We start from the raw sequence: 15,774 nt of genomic DNA on the forward strand, positions 1-15,774 counted from the left end.
TAAAAAATACATAAAAGATTGGAAAGCTTTGGGGTAGCACCAGTGACAGCTAGCTGTCATTGAATAGTTTTAATTTTTTCCTAGAGGCAAAATTTAGAGAAAATTTAAAGAACCAATTTATAGAACTGATTCTATTTCATGATTTTGCCTTTGTCAGCTGCTATGGAAATGGTGCAAGCAGAAATATAAATATCCATTCTGCAGCAAGTAAGTTTCTATTTCTTTTTTCTCAAAGGGTAGAAGTGGTACATCTAAATTTTTGTAAGGCTTCTGAAGATTAAGGGCAGCTCATCGCTCATGACTTGACAATCTCTAAAGGAGCTCGTGGACTTTTTCACCACGAGGATAGACGGAGCCACTCCTATCCACAACTCATAGCAAGGATCTCTACGCATCTAGATTTTAACGCCAACGGTTTCTTGGCTTCCTGACTTGACATGCACCATGCACAATGCACAAACAGCAAGGTACTGACTGGTCTAAAGCCACTCTCCCCGGACACTGCTAACTCTGGCTAATCATCTCACAGACATCCTGCCTCTGATCATAAGATGGTCCCTGGAAGGAAGCATAAACACTTTCCAAATACTAGAGCAGACAGCCCAAAGTACAAGTTCTACTAATGGGAGAGTAAAAGACTCACTTCTGTATACAAATAATGGCAAATGAAATTGTTATGAGCATAAAACCGTATCTCCCCTTTCTTAATCACTTGTTATTATCCAACAAAGGTAGATACTTTTGAGAAGACCTCACCAACTACTTAAGTATGCCTTGTGAATTGTCTTGAAAACATATTCCCACGTTTAAAGACTGAACGCCAAAGTTGAATGTTCAAAAATAAATACTATTCTTACCAAGTTTCCCAAGCCCAAATCCCTGGAGAATACGAGAAACCAGTTTTGTTGGTTTCTAGTATTTCAGTATTCAGTATTTCGGCTGCATTGAGCTCCCCTCAGGTGAGCTGGTGGGAGTTCGCAGACTCCACCGTTACTTTCCTCATTTTCTTTCCTTCTCCTGAGGAAGCCTTCAGTTACTTCCATAGCAACTTGTGATAATGTCCTAAATGATCACATTTTTTGAGTAGCACATATACTATTGGGACCTATTTTTTCTTTCTTTTAAACAATATCTTCAATAATAAAAGGGGGCTGGGCGGGGTAGCTCACGCCTGTAATCCCAGCACTTTGGGAGGCCGAGGTGGGCAGATCACCTGATATCAGGAGTTCGAGACCAGCCTGGCTAACATGGTGAAACCCCTTCTCTACTAAAAATACAAAAAATTAGTCAGCCATGGTGGCTGACCCAGTTACTCAGGAGGCTGAGGCAGGAGAATCGCTTGAACCTGGGAGGCAGAGGTTGCAGTGAGCCAAGATTGTGCCACTGCACTTCACCCTGGGCAACAAGAGCGAAACTCTGTCACCAAAAAAAAAAAAAAAAAAAAAAAAAAAAAAGGAAAGAAAGAAAGAGAGAAAGAGAGAAGGAGAAAGAGAGAAAGAGAGAAAGAAAAGGCAGTAATCTGTAAAAATGAACTTTTGTTAAAAAGTAATTATCATGCTTTATATAAAACAGCACATTTACTAGATAGAATTCATTCCAGAACCACTATCCAGACCAAACAAATGGGAACATATAGCACATAAAATAGATCATACACAGTTCAAACATAATTTTCATAGCCATAATTGTCATGTTGGGCAAAAAATGGTAAATCAACACTTATATGGCTATATGAAAATTATATGTAAACATAAAAACGGCATATGTTTAAATCAGGTTAGATTTAACTAGGCAGTGGAATGAACGAAAACTGATTATATTCCTTTTGAGTCCAAATTTCTACCTTATTGGGAAAGTAGAGTACATCATTCTAGCTGAGGGAGACGGCAGGCAGATGAGGATAGCCACACAGGTATATGCAGTGTTGCCTGATGATTAAACAAGACAACTATTTTGGGAACTGAGATTTCAGATACACTATTTAGAATTTAGACTGGCAGCTTCCAAAGATTACTGTTCACTTGAGTTTGTAACCTGGAACCTCCATAAACTTTAGTGCATCTGAACTGGCTCTAGAGTATACTTTACAATGCATTTAAAAATAAAAACAAGTAAACAAACAACAAACTTCCACAGATTGCCCTTTTGGGATGTGTCATTTTTAGACGCTCATTCTCCATTTGGTGCTACATATAAACCCCTTGAAAAGTGTAGGGGATTCTTTCTGATAACAATCAGAAAAGGGTGAGGTCTGGGATACAACCGGAGCAGCAAAAAAAAGTTACTCTCCTCTTCCTGAAGATACTCTTCTGAGAACTTCCACTGTCCCTTAGGTGGAAGGAACAGAATATGGAACAGTTCCAGAAGATATCGTTGCCTTCTGAAGATAGTTACAACAGGATCATAACTATGACCCCTAAGATTATTTTGTTTTTTGAGACGGAGTCTCGCTCTGTCGCCCAGGCTGGAGTGCAGTGGCACCATCTCGGCTCACTGCAACCTCTGCCTCCCGGGTTCACGCCATTCTCCTGCCTCAGCCTCCTGAGTAGCTGGGACTATAGGCGCCCGCCACCATGCCCAGCTAATTTTTGTATTTTTAGTAGAGACGGGGTTTCACCATGTTAGCCAGGATGCCCTCGAATTCCTGACCTCGTGATCCGCCCGTCTCGGCCTCCCACAGTGCTGGGATTACAGGTGTGAGCCACTGCGCCCAGCTAAGATTACTTTTTTATGTAGCACCTGCCTTGCTTATAAGACACAGAATTCTTACAAAGCTATGAAACAGAGTCAGGAAAAATTACTCATGGCACTTAAACATGTTTAGAGACTGTAAAATGCCTTTCTTTATTTTTTGTCTCAATGCCCCTGTGAGGTAGGTGTCTGTGGGGAAAAAGCTGAGGCACAGAGGGGTTAAATCTGCTCACCTTTCATTGCATGATGAGCCAGTGGTCCAGCTAGCAGAAGGACCAGGTGTCCCAGCTCCCTAAACTTTATTCACCCTGCTTCTCAGAAGGCTTATTTATGTTACACAACAAATACAGCAGGGGAAAGTTTTCTTTTCATACATTTTAACTAGTTGGCTCTTATTCCCACCTTGAACATGAGTTATCTCAGATAAAACCAAATAAAAACAAAACAAAAAAATCAATATTGCCTAACAGTCTGTGTCAAGATGCAGCCTATTCTGCACTAGTGATTGAAAAAGCACAGAATATGATTCAAGTAGAAGTATTTGCGGGTGCTATGGTGTTCCTGTTACTCAAGCCAGGCTGTGAGTAAAGTGTCCCTTTAGACACCACCCACTGTACTTTGTAAGAACTTCTTTGGCCTGACACAAGGGAATACATCTACCACCCCTGTTTCATGGTGAACATTCTGAAAGATATTCTACACATGCTGGCCCTGCCTGGAAAGCAGACTCTCAGCCATGTGATGTGTATTACTGAGTTCATGAAGAACTCTTTGAAGCTGGACATGAAGGTCACAGTCTCCTGACATAAAGTTCACAGGACAGTTCACACTACGGACAGCGGGGCAATACCACAGGGTACATGCACTAGCACCATGCCACAGAAGTCAAAGAGAAGGACAAGAAGCCACCACACAAGCATCTTAAGAGTCCCATCTGGTATGCCATTTGCAGAGGCCACCTCTGGTAAGGGGAAGACTGAAGAGGTCCTGTATTCCTTTCCATAAGAAGAAGAAGGATCAAAACAGAACACTCATTGTTGGCTGCTATGAGCATACCACCTATCCAAATTCCACCCCTATATAAGTTGGTAACTTTCCTAGATCTTGTAGATATTCAAAGACAATATATTTCATTTCTGCATCAAGAGAGAATCATGTCAGGCAAAATTCAAAAGTTAGTTACAAGATATGAATGCAGGGCTCCAAGGCAATTTACACTGCTACTCTTGGAATCGAATTCATGAGTACTCAGGACACTAGATTTTAGACATGCAATACTTCTTTTTGAGACTGTTCTTTCCCCTATAGTCTCTAAAAAGTAAATTCCACTCATATTGTGACCCCTAAGTCTAATGGAAGATCAGATATTTGGTTTCAGGGTCTGAAGTAAATCATGATACCAAATCAGATGCATGTATCTATGTATGCTTTTTGCCTTGATATTAATGCAAATGCCCGCCCTCCCAAGGCCTGTCCTCCCCTTGAGCTCATCTTCCAGGGGGCTGAGCCTGCTCTGTCCTCTGCTTATGCAGGACCAGAGGGAATCATTCCAACTCAGAGTTTCACTGGGATACTAGGATACAGCATAGCAGCAATTCATGCATTTTATTTCTAAAAACCAAAGCCCAGGCTGAGCTGGTCACTGTGCAAGATGAACCAGCAGGACATTCTCGCCTCGAATGAAAATCTGATTTATGTGTCGAGTGAATACCTGCTGGTAATCCACTTTGGGCTTTCGCTTTTTCTTACGGGACTGGCCTCTGGAAAGGGTGGTAGCCCTGGAAACGGTACCTCCCACACTGGAGCCTTCTGTCCGTGTAGTCCTCCCTGACAGCTCTGACCTGGACTCCTCCCTTGCAGAGGCCTGCAGGGAAGAAGGGACAGAGCGGGAACGCTTGTGTGAGCCCCGGTCAGTGTCTCCTCTTCCCCACACTGAAGCCAACTTCCAAGTGGATGTCTGTGAGTATCTAGACAGAGTGGAATCTTCAACTGCAGACTTAGAATCTGCTTCCTTCTTGGAGGAATCTTGAAGTTTCAGTCGATCAAATAGCTATAAAGAAAACAATGATAAATATCAGCCTTCTCTTTAGCCTTCATCACCCTTTCAACATACAGAAAAAGACCAAATTCTTTAATTATGTTCTGTGGACTCCTTGCTTTGCAAGTTTTTAAAAGTTAGTAATAAATCTCCTTTCTTTTTTTTGGAGACAGAGTCTCACTCTGTCACCCAGGCTGGAGTGCAGTGGCATGATCTCAGCTCAGTGCAACCTCCGCCTCCCAGGTTCAAGCGATTCTCCTGCCTCAGCCTCCCAAGTAGCTGGGATTACAGGCGCCTGTCACCCTGCCCGACTAATTTTTGTATTTTTAGTAGAGACGGGGTTTCACTGTGTTAGCCAGGATGGTCTCCATCTCCTGACCTCATGATTCACCTGCCTTAGCCTCCCAAAGTGCTGGGATTACAGGTATGAGCCACCACGCCTGGCCATAAACTTCCTATTTCTAACTATAGTGCAGATAATACATATGTCAAGAGAAAAGGCTTATTTCTGTGGTATAAAGCTCAAAGACTTTCAAGTGTTGTAAGAGACAACTTGCTCCTCAAATAATATGCAGGTTACAAGCACAGACTCACTTGAGGTTCACTGGAAGCATGAAAAGACAAACTAAGGAAGACCTTGGTACAGGCACAACTGGTTTATAGCAACAGAGATTTCTCTCTAGGAAATCCTAGTCACTGGGCTCAGGGATCTTAATTCCTAAGCTGGAAAGCATGATGGCTCCTCAGGAGTTCAGGGGGAAACTGCCTACCCTAGTGAGAGTCAGTGAAGAATCCCGTTCATATGCTTTGCCTAGGACAGGTTTTCGGTAGGTCTCGTCCACATCAGTAAGTGCCTAAAAGAACAGCCCAAAAGGAAAAACATTAGACAGAATTAAAATTTTTTTGTATAGCTTTTCAGGGAAAAAAAGGCAGAATAACATCTATTCAGAGCAGAACTACACTTAACAGGTGACTCAGCTCCTAGGCAGAAGAAAATGGTGACACCTGGTACCTTCTGTGTAGTATTTTTAAGCTGCTATCACCATATAAGATGGATTTCACCTACAGATGGTAAGGGTCTTTATGACTGCATGGTAGAAGGTCTTAAATTTCAGTGTGCAAGAATATCTAGGAGGTTTATTAAAATATGAACCCAAAGCTATTCTGCTGGAGATTCTGTTTTGGTAGGTCTGGGATGAAGCCCAGGAACCTTTTGTTTCAGCCAGAACCCCAGGTGATTCTGATGCAGGATGGCTTTAGACCCCACTTTGAGGAACACTACTGCTTCTTTACCCTCTTCGGTTTCTACGTCTTATGAAAGCAATTAACAGAAATTAACTAGGGTTACGCACAGACTTGCTGGTGAGTTCTCATCACCGAGAGCAACCTCACAGGACAGCTGTTAGGACCAAATGAGATGTATAAGACTAATTCCTTTGAAAAGTGTAAATCACCCTACAAATACAAGTTGACAGTACTGTTATAATCACCACTATCGCCTAATACATTCTCTTCAATTCTTTCCTTCAAAGGTAAAATTATCATAATAAAACATTTTTCCCTACATTTTGGAAATGAGAAAACTGAGGCTCAGAGAAATCATCTTGCTTACAGTCACACAGTTACCAAGTGGTGAAGCTAGGATTCAAATTCCATAATGGTTGAAAACATGGTTTTAGGAGTTAGAAAGACCGAGGAAAAAGTTTGACACTTCCACGTACTAACGGTGTGATCTGTGAGCAATATTCCAATCTCTCTAGACTCAATTTCTTCATTTGTGAAATGGAACAACTCATTCATTGAGGTAACATATGAAGCCCTCAGTATAGTATCTGGCACACAGCAGGAACTCAATATATGTTAGCAGCTACTGTTCTTTTCCAGGAGGATGCATGGATGGGGATGAAGCACAGGGAAAAGGAAAGTTGGAGAAAAGAAAAAAAAAAGGAAAAAAAACACCAGAAAACGCTGGTGTGTTTTTTTTTTTTTTTTTTTTTTGACAGAGTCTTGCTGTGTCACCCAGGCTGGAGTGTAGTGGCACGATCTTGGCTCACTGCAGCCTCCGCCTCCCAGCTTCAAGCGATTCTCCTGCCTCAGCCTCCTGAGTAGCTGGGATTACAGGCGCATGCCAACAAGCCTGGCTAATTTTGTATTTTTAGTAGAGATGGAGTTTCCCTATGTTGACCAGGCTAGTCTCGAACTCCTGACCTCAGGTGATCTGCCTGCCTTGGCCTTCGAAAGTGCTGGGATTACAGGCGTGAGCCACCGCACATGGCCTGGTGGTTCTTAACCACCTCAATTGTTGTGCTATTACATATCGCTTCTCTCCTACAAATGTCTAGAAAAAAAGACAGTAAGCCTCTAGAAGGCTAGGAAGTGTGGCACACTCCCTCATTATAAAACCACCATGCAGCCGGGCGCGATGGCTCATGCCTGTAATCCCAGCACTTTGGGAGGCTGAGACAGGCAGATCACCCGTGGTCTGGAGTTCAAGACCAGCTTGGCCAACATGGTGAAACCCCATCTCTACTAAAAATACAAAAATCAGCTGGGCATGGTGGCAGGCGCCTGTAATCCCAGCTACTCAGGAGGCAGAGGTTGCAGTGAGCCGAGATTGCGCCATTGCACTCCAGCCTGGGCGACAAGAGTGAAACTCTGTCTCAAAAAAAAAAAAAAAAGACATCATGCAAAATGCTTTGTTTATTGATGTCTGCTTCACCTCTATCCTTATTTACCTTCCCATGTACTGTAGAGTGCAAGTTCCTTTCTGAAGCTTTTGTACCTAGCATGGGGTTCAGCCAAAGTGGGAAGTCAATAAATGTTTTTAAATTAATGAAAGAATGGTTGGTAGAAAATCAACTAAAAATTACTAAACCAATAAAATAACTGGTCCTTAAGGCTGGGTTTCTCAACCTTGGCACTAATGACTTTTCAGACTGGATAATTATTAGTTGTTGAGGGACTATCAACAACAAGCCTGTACTGCAGACTGTTTAGCAGCAACCCTGGCCTCTACCTATTAGATGCCAGTAGTATCCCCTCCTACAGTGGTGACAATAAAATGTCTCCAAATATTGACAAATGTTCCCGGGAGTGAAGGAAGAACAAAATCACCTTGGTTAAGAGCCACTGCCTTAAGGAGAAGGAAGCAATAAAAAGACCTTTTTTGATGTTGCCCAAAAGCATGCAAAAATTTTAATTCTTCTGAGAAGTTATTTTTTGGGTTTTGCTTAATGCAGTTACTCAGGTCCTTTAAATATATAGAATATGTAATCCGTAGGAGGCTCTCCAGCCCTGTGAGAAAGGCTTAATTACCATATTCCAGAACTTGTCAAATGCAACAAGGAAGCCTGTACAGACGCCCCGAAGTCCCTTGAAAGTGCGGATGTGAACATTCACCTTCACCCCCTCGCGGATACAGCGATGGAGTTCACCCAGAGGGCTGCCTTCGTGCACTGAAACAAGAGAAGATCAGGACAGTTTTAACATCTGCCCTCATTCCCAGAATTAAGCCAAGACCACCCAACTTCAGCCAGCAACATGAGGCCCATGGTAGAGTGACAATCTCACTATTGGAACAGGGAGGTCCAATGGGCAACATGGCTCGTGCGGTCAACACACACTGACACGAGACTAGATTCCAACAGAACGAGGATAAACCATATGTACTGATATCAGCCAAATGTTTCACTACCAGTGTATCTTTTATTCTACGATGTCGCTGATTCTAAGATGAACTATCACTTAAAAACTTCTTGGGTGGGCCGGGTGCAGTGGCTCACACCTGTACTCCCAGCACTTTGGGAGGCCGAGGTGGGCAGATCACCTGAGGTCAGGAGTTCGAGATCAGCCTGGCCAACATGGTGAAACCCCGTTTCCACTAAAAATACAACAATTAGCCAGGCATGGTGGCCCATACCTGTAATCCCAGCTACTCAGGAGGCTGAGGCAGGAGAATGGCTTGAACCCAGAGGTGGAGGTTGCAGTGAGCCGAGATCCTGCCACGGCACTCCAGCCTGGGCAGCAGAGTAAGACTGTCATAAAAGAAAAAAAAAAAAAAAAAAATGGCCAGGCACGGTGGCTCACACTTGTAATCCCAGCACTTTGGGAGGCTGAGGCGGGCAGATCACAAGGTCAGGAGTTTGACACCAGCCTGGCCAACATGGTGAAACCTGTTTCTACTAAAAATACAAAAAATTAGCTGAGAGTGGTGGCCCATGCCTGTAATCCCAGCTACTCAGGAGGCTTGAACCCAGGAGGTGGAGGTTGTAGTGAGCCGAAATCATGCCAATGCACTCCAGCCTGGGTGACAGAGCAAGACTCCGTCTCGAGAAAAACACACACACAAAATGTATGTATCAACAGCGAGATCCTTCTCAATTCTGTGCCTTAAGAAAATTCATGAACACATACCCAGCTTGAGTCTTCCAAAAAACCAAAAGCTTTGTTTACATGTTCAAAGGAAACAAAGTGCACTCTGCCCTTAAACACGTGCAATCCTGTCAGAAAGAAAGGCCTCTGACGCCACCAAAGCTACTCCATGCACAAGCTCTCTGGAGTCACTAGTGTTTCTGGGAGGAAAAGCACTGGTTGTAGCCCAAGCCCTGATGGTGTAAAAGACACCTGCTGAGTATCCGGCTCCTATGACACTACTAATAAGCATCACATGAAAAGAGCAGGATAAAGATTTATGGGAAGAATATTGGGACTATAAATTTCAGCTTTTATTATGAAGGATTCTCTTCTCAGAGCGTGGGAGCAAAGATGAATTTTATTTTTATTATTTCATGTTAAATCAGCTCTCACAATATGCTGGCTATGGTATATAAAACCTCCCCAAAGAAAACCATACACATTCTTCTTTTTTTCCTGAGACAGGGTCTCACTATGTCACCCAGGCTGGAGTGCAATGGCACAATCACGGCTCACTGCAGCCTTGACCTCCTCGGCTCAAGCGCTTCCCCTACCTCAGCCTACTGAGTAGGTGGGACTACAGGCACGCACTACGCCCCCCCAATCTCTCTTTCTCGTGCATACACAGTCTCAGTCTTTCCCAAGTTTGCAAGGCAAAATTCTGTAGAAAGTTTATTTGTTTTTGGTCAGGTCTTAGAAGTCTAGATATATAGATATTTGGCATTGACAGTAAACAAATGAAAAATCTCTCCTGCTTTGTTTCTAGTGGCATAAAGAACAACAGCCCTGCACTTCAGTTTGGATAACTGAATTGGTTCCTCCTGAAGCCATCTTATCCCTCTGTCATAGATTGGCTTATAAATGATGGCTGTGATAAATTAATAAAAGATTCTTAGAAGAAAATGACTTAGCAGACTAGCAGGAGGAGTTTATCTCAGATTACAGGTTTGGGAATAAGTCAGAGTTGGAAGCAACATGAAACAGTGACCTTGGAAAAGACCATGAGAATTTTGGTCTGACCATCACCATTTACCTCTCTTCTAGCAGTATTTTAAAGTCCTTTGTACATTTGCTAGCTAAGGGTGTGTGTGTGTGTGCATATGTGTTATAGGCCGTATTAAATCAAGCATTGTAAACAACTTTCAGGTCATTATAACTAGTTGCGTGACCCTGGTGAATAACTTTTTCTTTAAGGTCCAAATTTCCTCATTCATAAAATGAGGTTAAGATAGTTAACTTGTAGATTTATTTCAGGACTAAGTCCCAATAATTCAATTTCTTAGAAACTGATCACATGCCTGCATTATTTCCTTTTCTACACATACATATATACTGCCCCCTGCCCTACAGATGTATGTGTTTACACAAAGAGTGGAAAGACTATTCTTTTTCTAACTTGGAAAAAAAACAGGGACATTACTTCTTTCCCACACCTCCAAAACAGAGAGAAAGGGCAATCAGGTATCTTAGCAACAGTCTCTTATTCTAATTAAATAGATAGCAAATTCAGGTCTTTCAATTGGTCTTTCTCAAATGTGTAGCTTTAATTTTTTTCTTCCAAAGATTTAATAAGGTGTAATTCTAGGAAGCATTGCTCTCCTTGTATCCTTGTGTGATCAAAAGTACAACACTAGCACCACCTATCAGAGAAAACCGCCAAGGCAAAAATGAGCTCCCCATTCTGAATCAGAGTGCACCTTCTCTTTCCAGCCGTCTCTGTGGCAAGCTCCAAATGGATGTGTCAGATTTCTATGACAAAATATGACAAAAAAGCATACTCCTTATCTTTGGAGAAAGTTACTCTTCCAATCCCCTTCTCTACTGCCATACCCTTCCACATCCAGGTCATTTTCAGCTCCACTCTTCCTTCTCCTGCTACATGTAAATTATACATTTAAATTTAAATTTATAAATTTAAAATAACTGTTCTCAATCATGCCCTTCTTTAAAGACCTAAAACTTACCTCTTACAGGAACTCTTGTTTTCCTTAGAAATATTTAATAGGAATGTAGGAAGAGAAGCCATGTCTGTGTCTCAGGTGGCGGCAAAACAAGATGGTGGATCCCCGTGCCATGACCCCCAGATGCAGGGCTTATACACTATAGGGAAAGGGTGATTCTGAAGGGATGTGTACGACAATTGAAGTAAGATAACATCAAGGTTGTTCTCATGTAAGGACAGGAGCTACAGTAAGTACATGCTCTTACTCAAGGAACAACAGTAAATTTGAAATCTTAGAGGCCTTCCCAGAATTGGGTTTAATCAGAAGTCAACACGGTGGATTAGCATTCAAGATGGAGTTGCTTTAGCCTCCACAACCACCTATTCAAAGGAAATTTAAGGACAAATCTGTATCTACACATATATCTCCAAATATACAAAGTTATTAGCTCATTAGGGCACAGGCAGCTCCCCAGATTCCATAACCTATTAAGGGCCCAGAGAAATGAAACCACAAACTGTAACAGTCACCTTATGAGTCTGCAACAGAAAAATATTTTTTCTTTTCTCTGAAAATAGTTTTAGGTGCCATTCTATAGAAGGGTGCCATGACAGATTTAAAGCACAATGTTTGAATCAGTTACCTGGCAAAGGCACACCAGTGTCTTCCCTATTGTGATGCTATGTCAAACTGGCCTAAACACACACACACACACACAGAGCAGTGTGGTGCAGAAATCATCTGAGGCTATTCTTTAGTTGCACTGGAGACAGCTGCAATGAGCTGAGAAAAGTGACAAGGCTGAATTTTAAGCTTGGCCTTTTTTGAAGCCTAAGTACCCCTGTTCTCGGTTTTATGTAAGTCATACTCATGCACTTTTGGCAACCTCTGTGTAACAGAGATGCTGTTCAAATTTGAGAGTTCACTTTACTGCTGTATGCAGGGCTCAGATGTTCTTGATTTTGTTTATTTTCTTGCTCTTTATTTGCAGGTAGTGAAATCAAAATTATCCAAAGAATATCACTTTATTAAAATGAAAACATCAAGACACCATATTGTGGGAAATTATTTCAGCAATCAAAGTAAACTACAACAACAGGACTCGAACAAATTTCCAATCGTGATATTATGTCAGAGGCCCAATAAATCAGGTTTGTTTTGAAATCCTTCTCAGCAGGATGTGTGTGAGTAAAAGGACTGTGTAGGCTCCCTGCAGGAGAACTGAATTTGGAACTGGAGACAAGCCATTCACCTAGACAGTGGTCTAGAAGCCAAACCCTGCATGTCACATGCATTTTGGATTGACCACACACACTTGTTCACACCGGCACATGCTGCACACCAACACACTTGTAGCTAAAACAAAGTAATGATAACACTTTTTCTTACAGCTTTATAATGTCAAGATGTTAGCTTGAACACACCAGTTCGTTTCACAGTGACAGATATACCTAGAAAAAGCTTGCTTGAAGCATAATTATAAACCAGAACCACTGTGGATCAGGTATGGTGCTGCGATACTAAGGAGAAATATAGACACTAGAATTATGTGGAAAAGAGGATGATAATGCTCTTTAGTCTTGTCTTACCCTTCTCTATAGGCACCTCAATATTAAAAAGGAGGAAAAGCAATTACATTCCACTTGCAAGTAGAGCTTGTGCTTGAGTTCTTTACATGGAGAAAATGTGGTATCAATGATGGCTTAGGCTTAATGATTATGAAAAACCTTTCCTCCTATGCTTTTTTTTTTTCTTTAGTATTCCCAGTATTGCAACAGCCTCCTATACTTTTATTATTACTTTTGAGACCTCTTATCACCTCTGTAGACATTCCTATGATGTCCCTATGATCTCGGCTCACTGCAGCTTCCACCTCCAGGGTTCAAGCGATTCTTGTGCCTCATCCTCCTGAGCAGCTGGAACTAGAGGCGGATGCTGCCACGCCCAACTAATTTTTGTATTTTTAGTAGAGACAGGGTTTGACCATGTTGGCCAGACTCGTCTTGAACACCTGGCCTCAAGAGATCCGCCCGCCTCGGCCTCCCAAAGTGCTGGGATTACAGGTGTGAGCCACTGTGCCTAGCTACTTTTAAAATTTTATTACTGCAAGGAAAAGAATAGGACTGCTCCACAAGGGAATTCAAAGAGATTCTATGACAGAGATACAAAGTGAAACATTTTACGGTTAAAACACCATTATACTTAATTTTGCACTCCTTCCACACTGTCCTGTCTGTGAACTTGGATGGGTAACTTGGATCTGAATTGAAGAAATACAGCATTTTAAAGTCAGCAACAAAATGTAGCTCCTCCTGTATTCTTCATTATGTTTCATTGATGATATGACCTAACAAAGCTTCTATTTGCTGTTACAGCCTGATGTAACTTACATTTTATGTACATTTTTGCAAAGAATTAAGCATTCTCAAATGCATAGGCATTTTTTTCCAGAAAGCATTTGTATATGTCCACAAATAGTTTTCTCTTACTGGTATCTATATTTTGATTTTTCTGAGCAACTGTATCCAATCAGAGTTTAGAGTAGACATACATATTTTTAATTAAAACTGTGGCATACATATAAAATATACCTAGTTCTTTTCTTTTTCCCTTCCAACTTTTGTTTTTGGATCAGAAGGTACATGAAAAGTTTGCTGCATGTGTAAATCGTGTGTCACTGGGGTTTGGCGCACAAATTATTTTGTCACCCAGGTAGTGACCATAGTACCCGATAGGTAGTTTTCTGATTCTCACCCCTCTCCCACCCTTCACCCTCAAGTAGGAACTCTTTCTTGAATAAATCCAATCCTCACCCATGTTTCTGTTGTTTTCTTGCTTTCTGAAGGTCAACTCTGTGTGACGTCAACACCTGTCTCTCATGTACACCCAACTGTCTGCAGTGCCATGGTGAAAATTTTCAGTATGTAGGGCACATTCTCTGAGATCTTAATTCCAGGGGTATACTTAATCACAAGAAGTTGACAAAGCTGGTCTTCACACACTGTCATATCATTACAGTAAAGTGCTCTACAGGGAAAGACAAAACCACCCACCACATAGCAATACACAGGAATATTCCTTTCCCTTGATAATCTTGGTAGCAACGCAATAACTGGTAAAATAGAAATAAATGTTGCAATGAGACTTGGAGTGCATTTCAACTACCTAATGGTGGCAAATTGCATAGGCAAATTAAGGTCCCCCAAACTGCTCTCGTTTTGGGAACATGCATACTGTCTTTGTGTTACAGCCGGGCAAGCAAGCCGGGGTAAATCCTAGCTTGGGCAGGGATGCTGTGGCATGGTAAGACATCCAGCAAAGGCACACATAACAGCACACAGCGTTTCAGGATGTTTCTCTCTTAATAAACAAATTTCTAGGAAGGAAGAAAATCAGTCCCTTGCTTGGCACACCTCTCCATCCAAAAGGCAGTGACTTAATAAGGTAACAATTTAATTATCAGGATACAGATGCTTTGAATGGCTAAGTAGGTCATTGTGTTCACAGGGCAGATGTCAGAATTGCTTGCCAGATGACAAAAGAGATAACCCTAGGCTGTTTTTATTCCATTTATACAAGACCTAACTCACACATTAGAGCCTCTGCTGTTTACAGCTTTACTCTAAGGATCTATTAGGAGGCTCCAAGAAATTCCCTTGTGCCATTTACACCTTTAGAACTTAAAATAATCTGCACATATGGTAATATGAGCCTGACAGACACAGTCCTGCACCCAGACAGGCAGAGTGGCTGTAAAACAGCGTCTGTTTTAGTGGCATTCTGTGCCTGCTGCATTTCAGCACTTGTGACTTAGTAATGTGAACATATGTGTATTAAGACCCTGCAGCCCTTCTGCTTATCGCACTCAAGGAGGAGCTGTCAATGTACAGGGGTTATGGGATTATGCGCCTGTGCTATCTGAACAGATCTCCCCACACTCCATCCGATCATCCTCAAATCCCACTGACCAAATACTCTCCTTCCCCTAATATTGGCTGTGCTCTCCCTCCATGTCTCCTTTTCCGCCCCACCTTACCTATCGCTGTGGTCTCTAAGACCTCTCATCACCTCTGCAGACGTCCCCATGATGTCCCCCAAACTCTGTAGCCCCCGCCACCTCTCCAGGTCCTCCATCAATCCTGTAGACCCTCTCCGCAGGCTCATCACCTCTGACCCTTCCATGGGCCCCGATTACCTCTACAGACCTTTGCCACGGCTTCTTATCACCACTACAGCCTCACCACTCTCCCTCTGTTGCTCCTACAGCCCCTTTTCTTACTCAGAGGGACCCTCCCCACGCCGTCATTACCCACATTACTCAAGCAGTTCCACCCCACAGTCGCTGATGATCCCCGCAAATCTCCACCAAGGCGCTCCCACAATACGTGCAGACCCGCGCCCGGCCACCGCCGCCCCGCAGACGCCCCCTCGGCCGCCAGCTTCCGGACGGTGGCGGCCCCGCTTCCCGCCCGGCCCGCGGACTCACAGGGCATTCGCGTGAGCACGTTGCGTGGCGCCTTCCTGCTCCGACCGGGACCCCTCCGGCCCGCTCCTGCGGCTCCGTCCCCTTCCTCTTTGGCCACCATGAGACGGCGGAGACGCTGGATGCGCTCGGGGTCCGGGGCGGGCGCGTCCGGGCGGCGGCGAGTCCTGCCTGAGGGCCCGGGTGCGGAGGGAACCCCGAGCCCG

The 15,774-nt window shown here is 43.0% G+C and overlaps 1 protein-coding gene across 1 annotated transcript in view; it reads right to left on the minus strand.

Annotated features, from left to right (window-relative positions):
• Positions 1–2,430: 2,430 nt before the first annotated feature.
• LSM11 (LSM11, U7 small nuclear RNA associated) overlaps positions 2,431–15,774 on the minus strand; it is a 13,993-nt gene continuing 649 nt past the window's right edge. The window contains exons 2-5 of the mRNA XM_017856666.1: positions 15,572–15,751; positions 8,045–8,184; positions 5,500–5,583; positions 2,431–4,741 (exon numbers count right to left, since the gene is read on the minus strand). Coding sequence (XP_017712155.1) covers positions 4,331–4,741; positions 5,500–5,583; positions 8,045–8,184; positions 15,572–15,751 — 815 coding nt within the window. The 3' untranslated portion in view covers positions 2,431–4,330. The remainder of the gene's footprint in view (positions 4,742–5,499; positions 5,584–8,044; positions 8,185–15,571; positions 15,752–15,774) is intronic.

This window comes from Rhinopithecus bieti, unplaced genomic scaffold (genome assembly GCF_001698545.2).
Source record: "Rhinopithecus bieti isolate Rb0 unplaced genomic scaffold, ASM169854v2 scaffold_2915, whole genome shotgun sequence".
NCBI classification, from domain to species: Eukaryota; Metazoa; Chordata; class Mammalia; order Primates; family Cercopithecidae; genus Rhinopithecus; species Rhinopithecus bieti.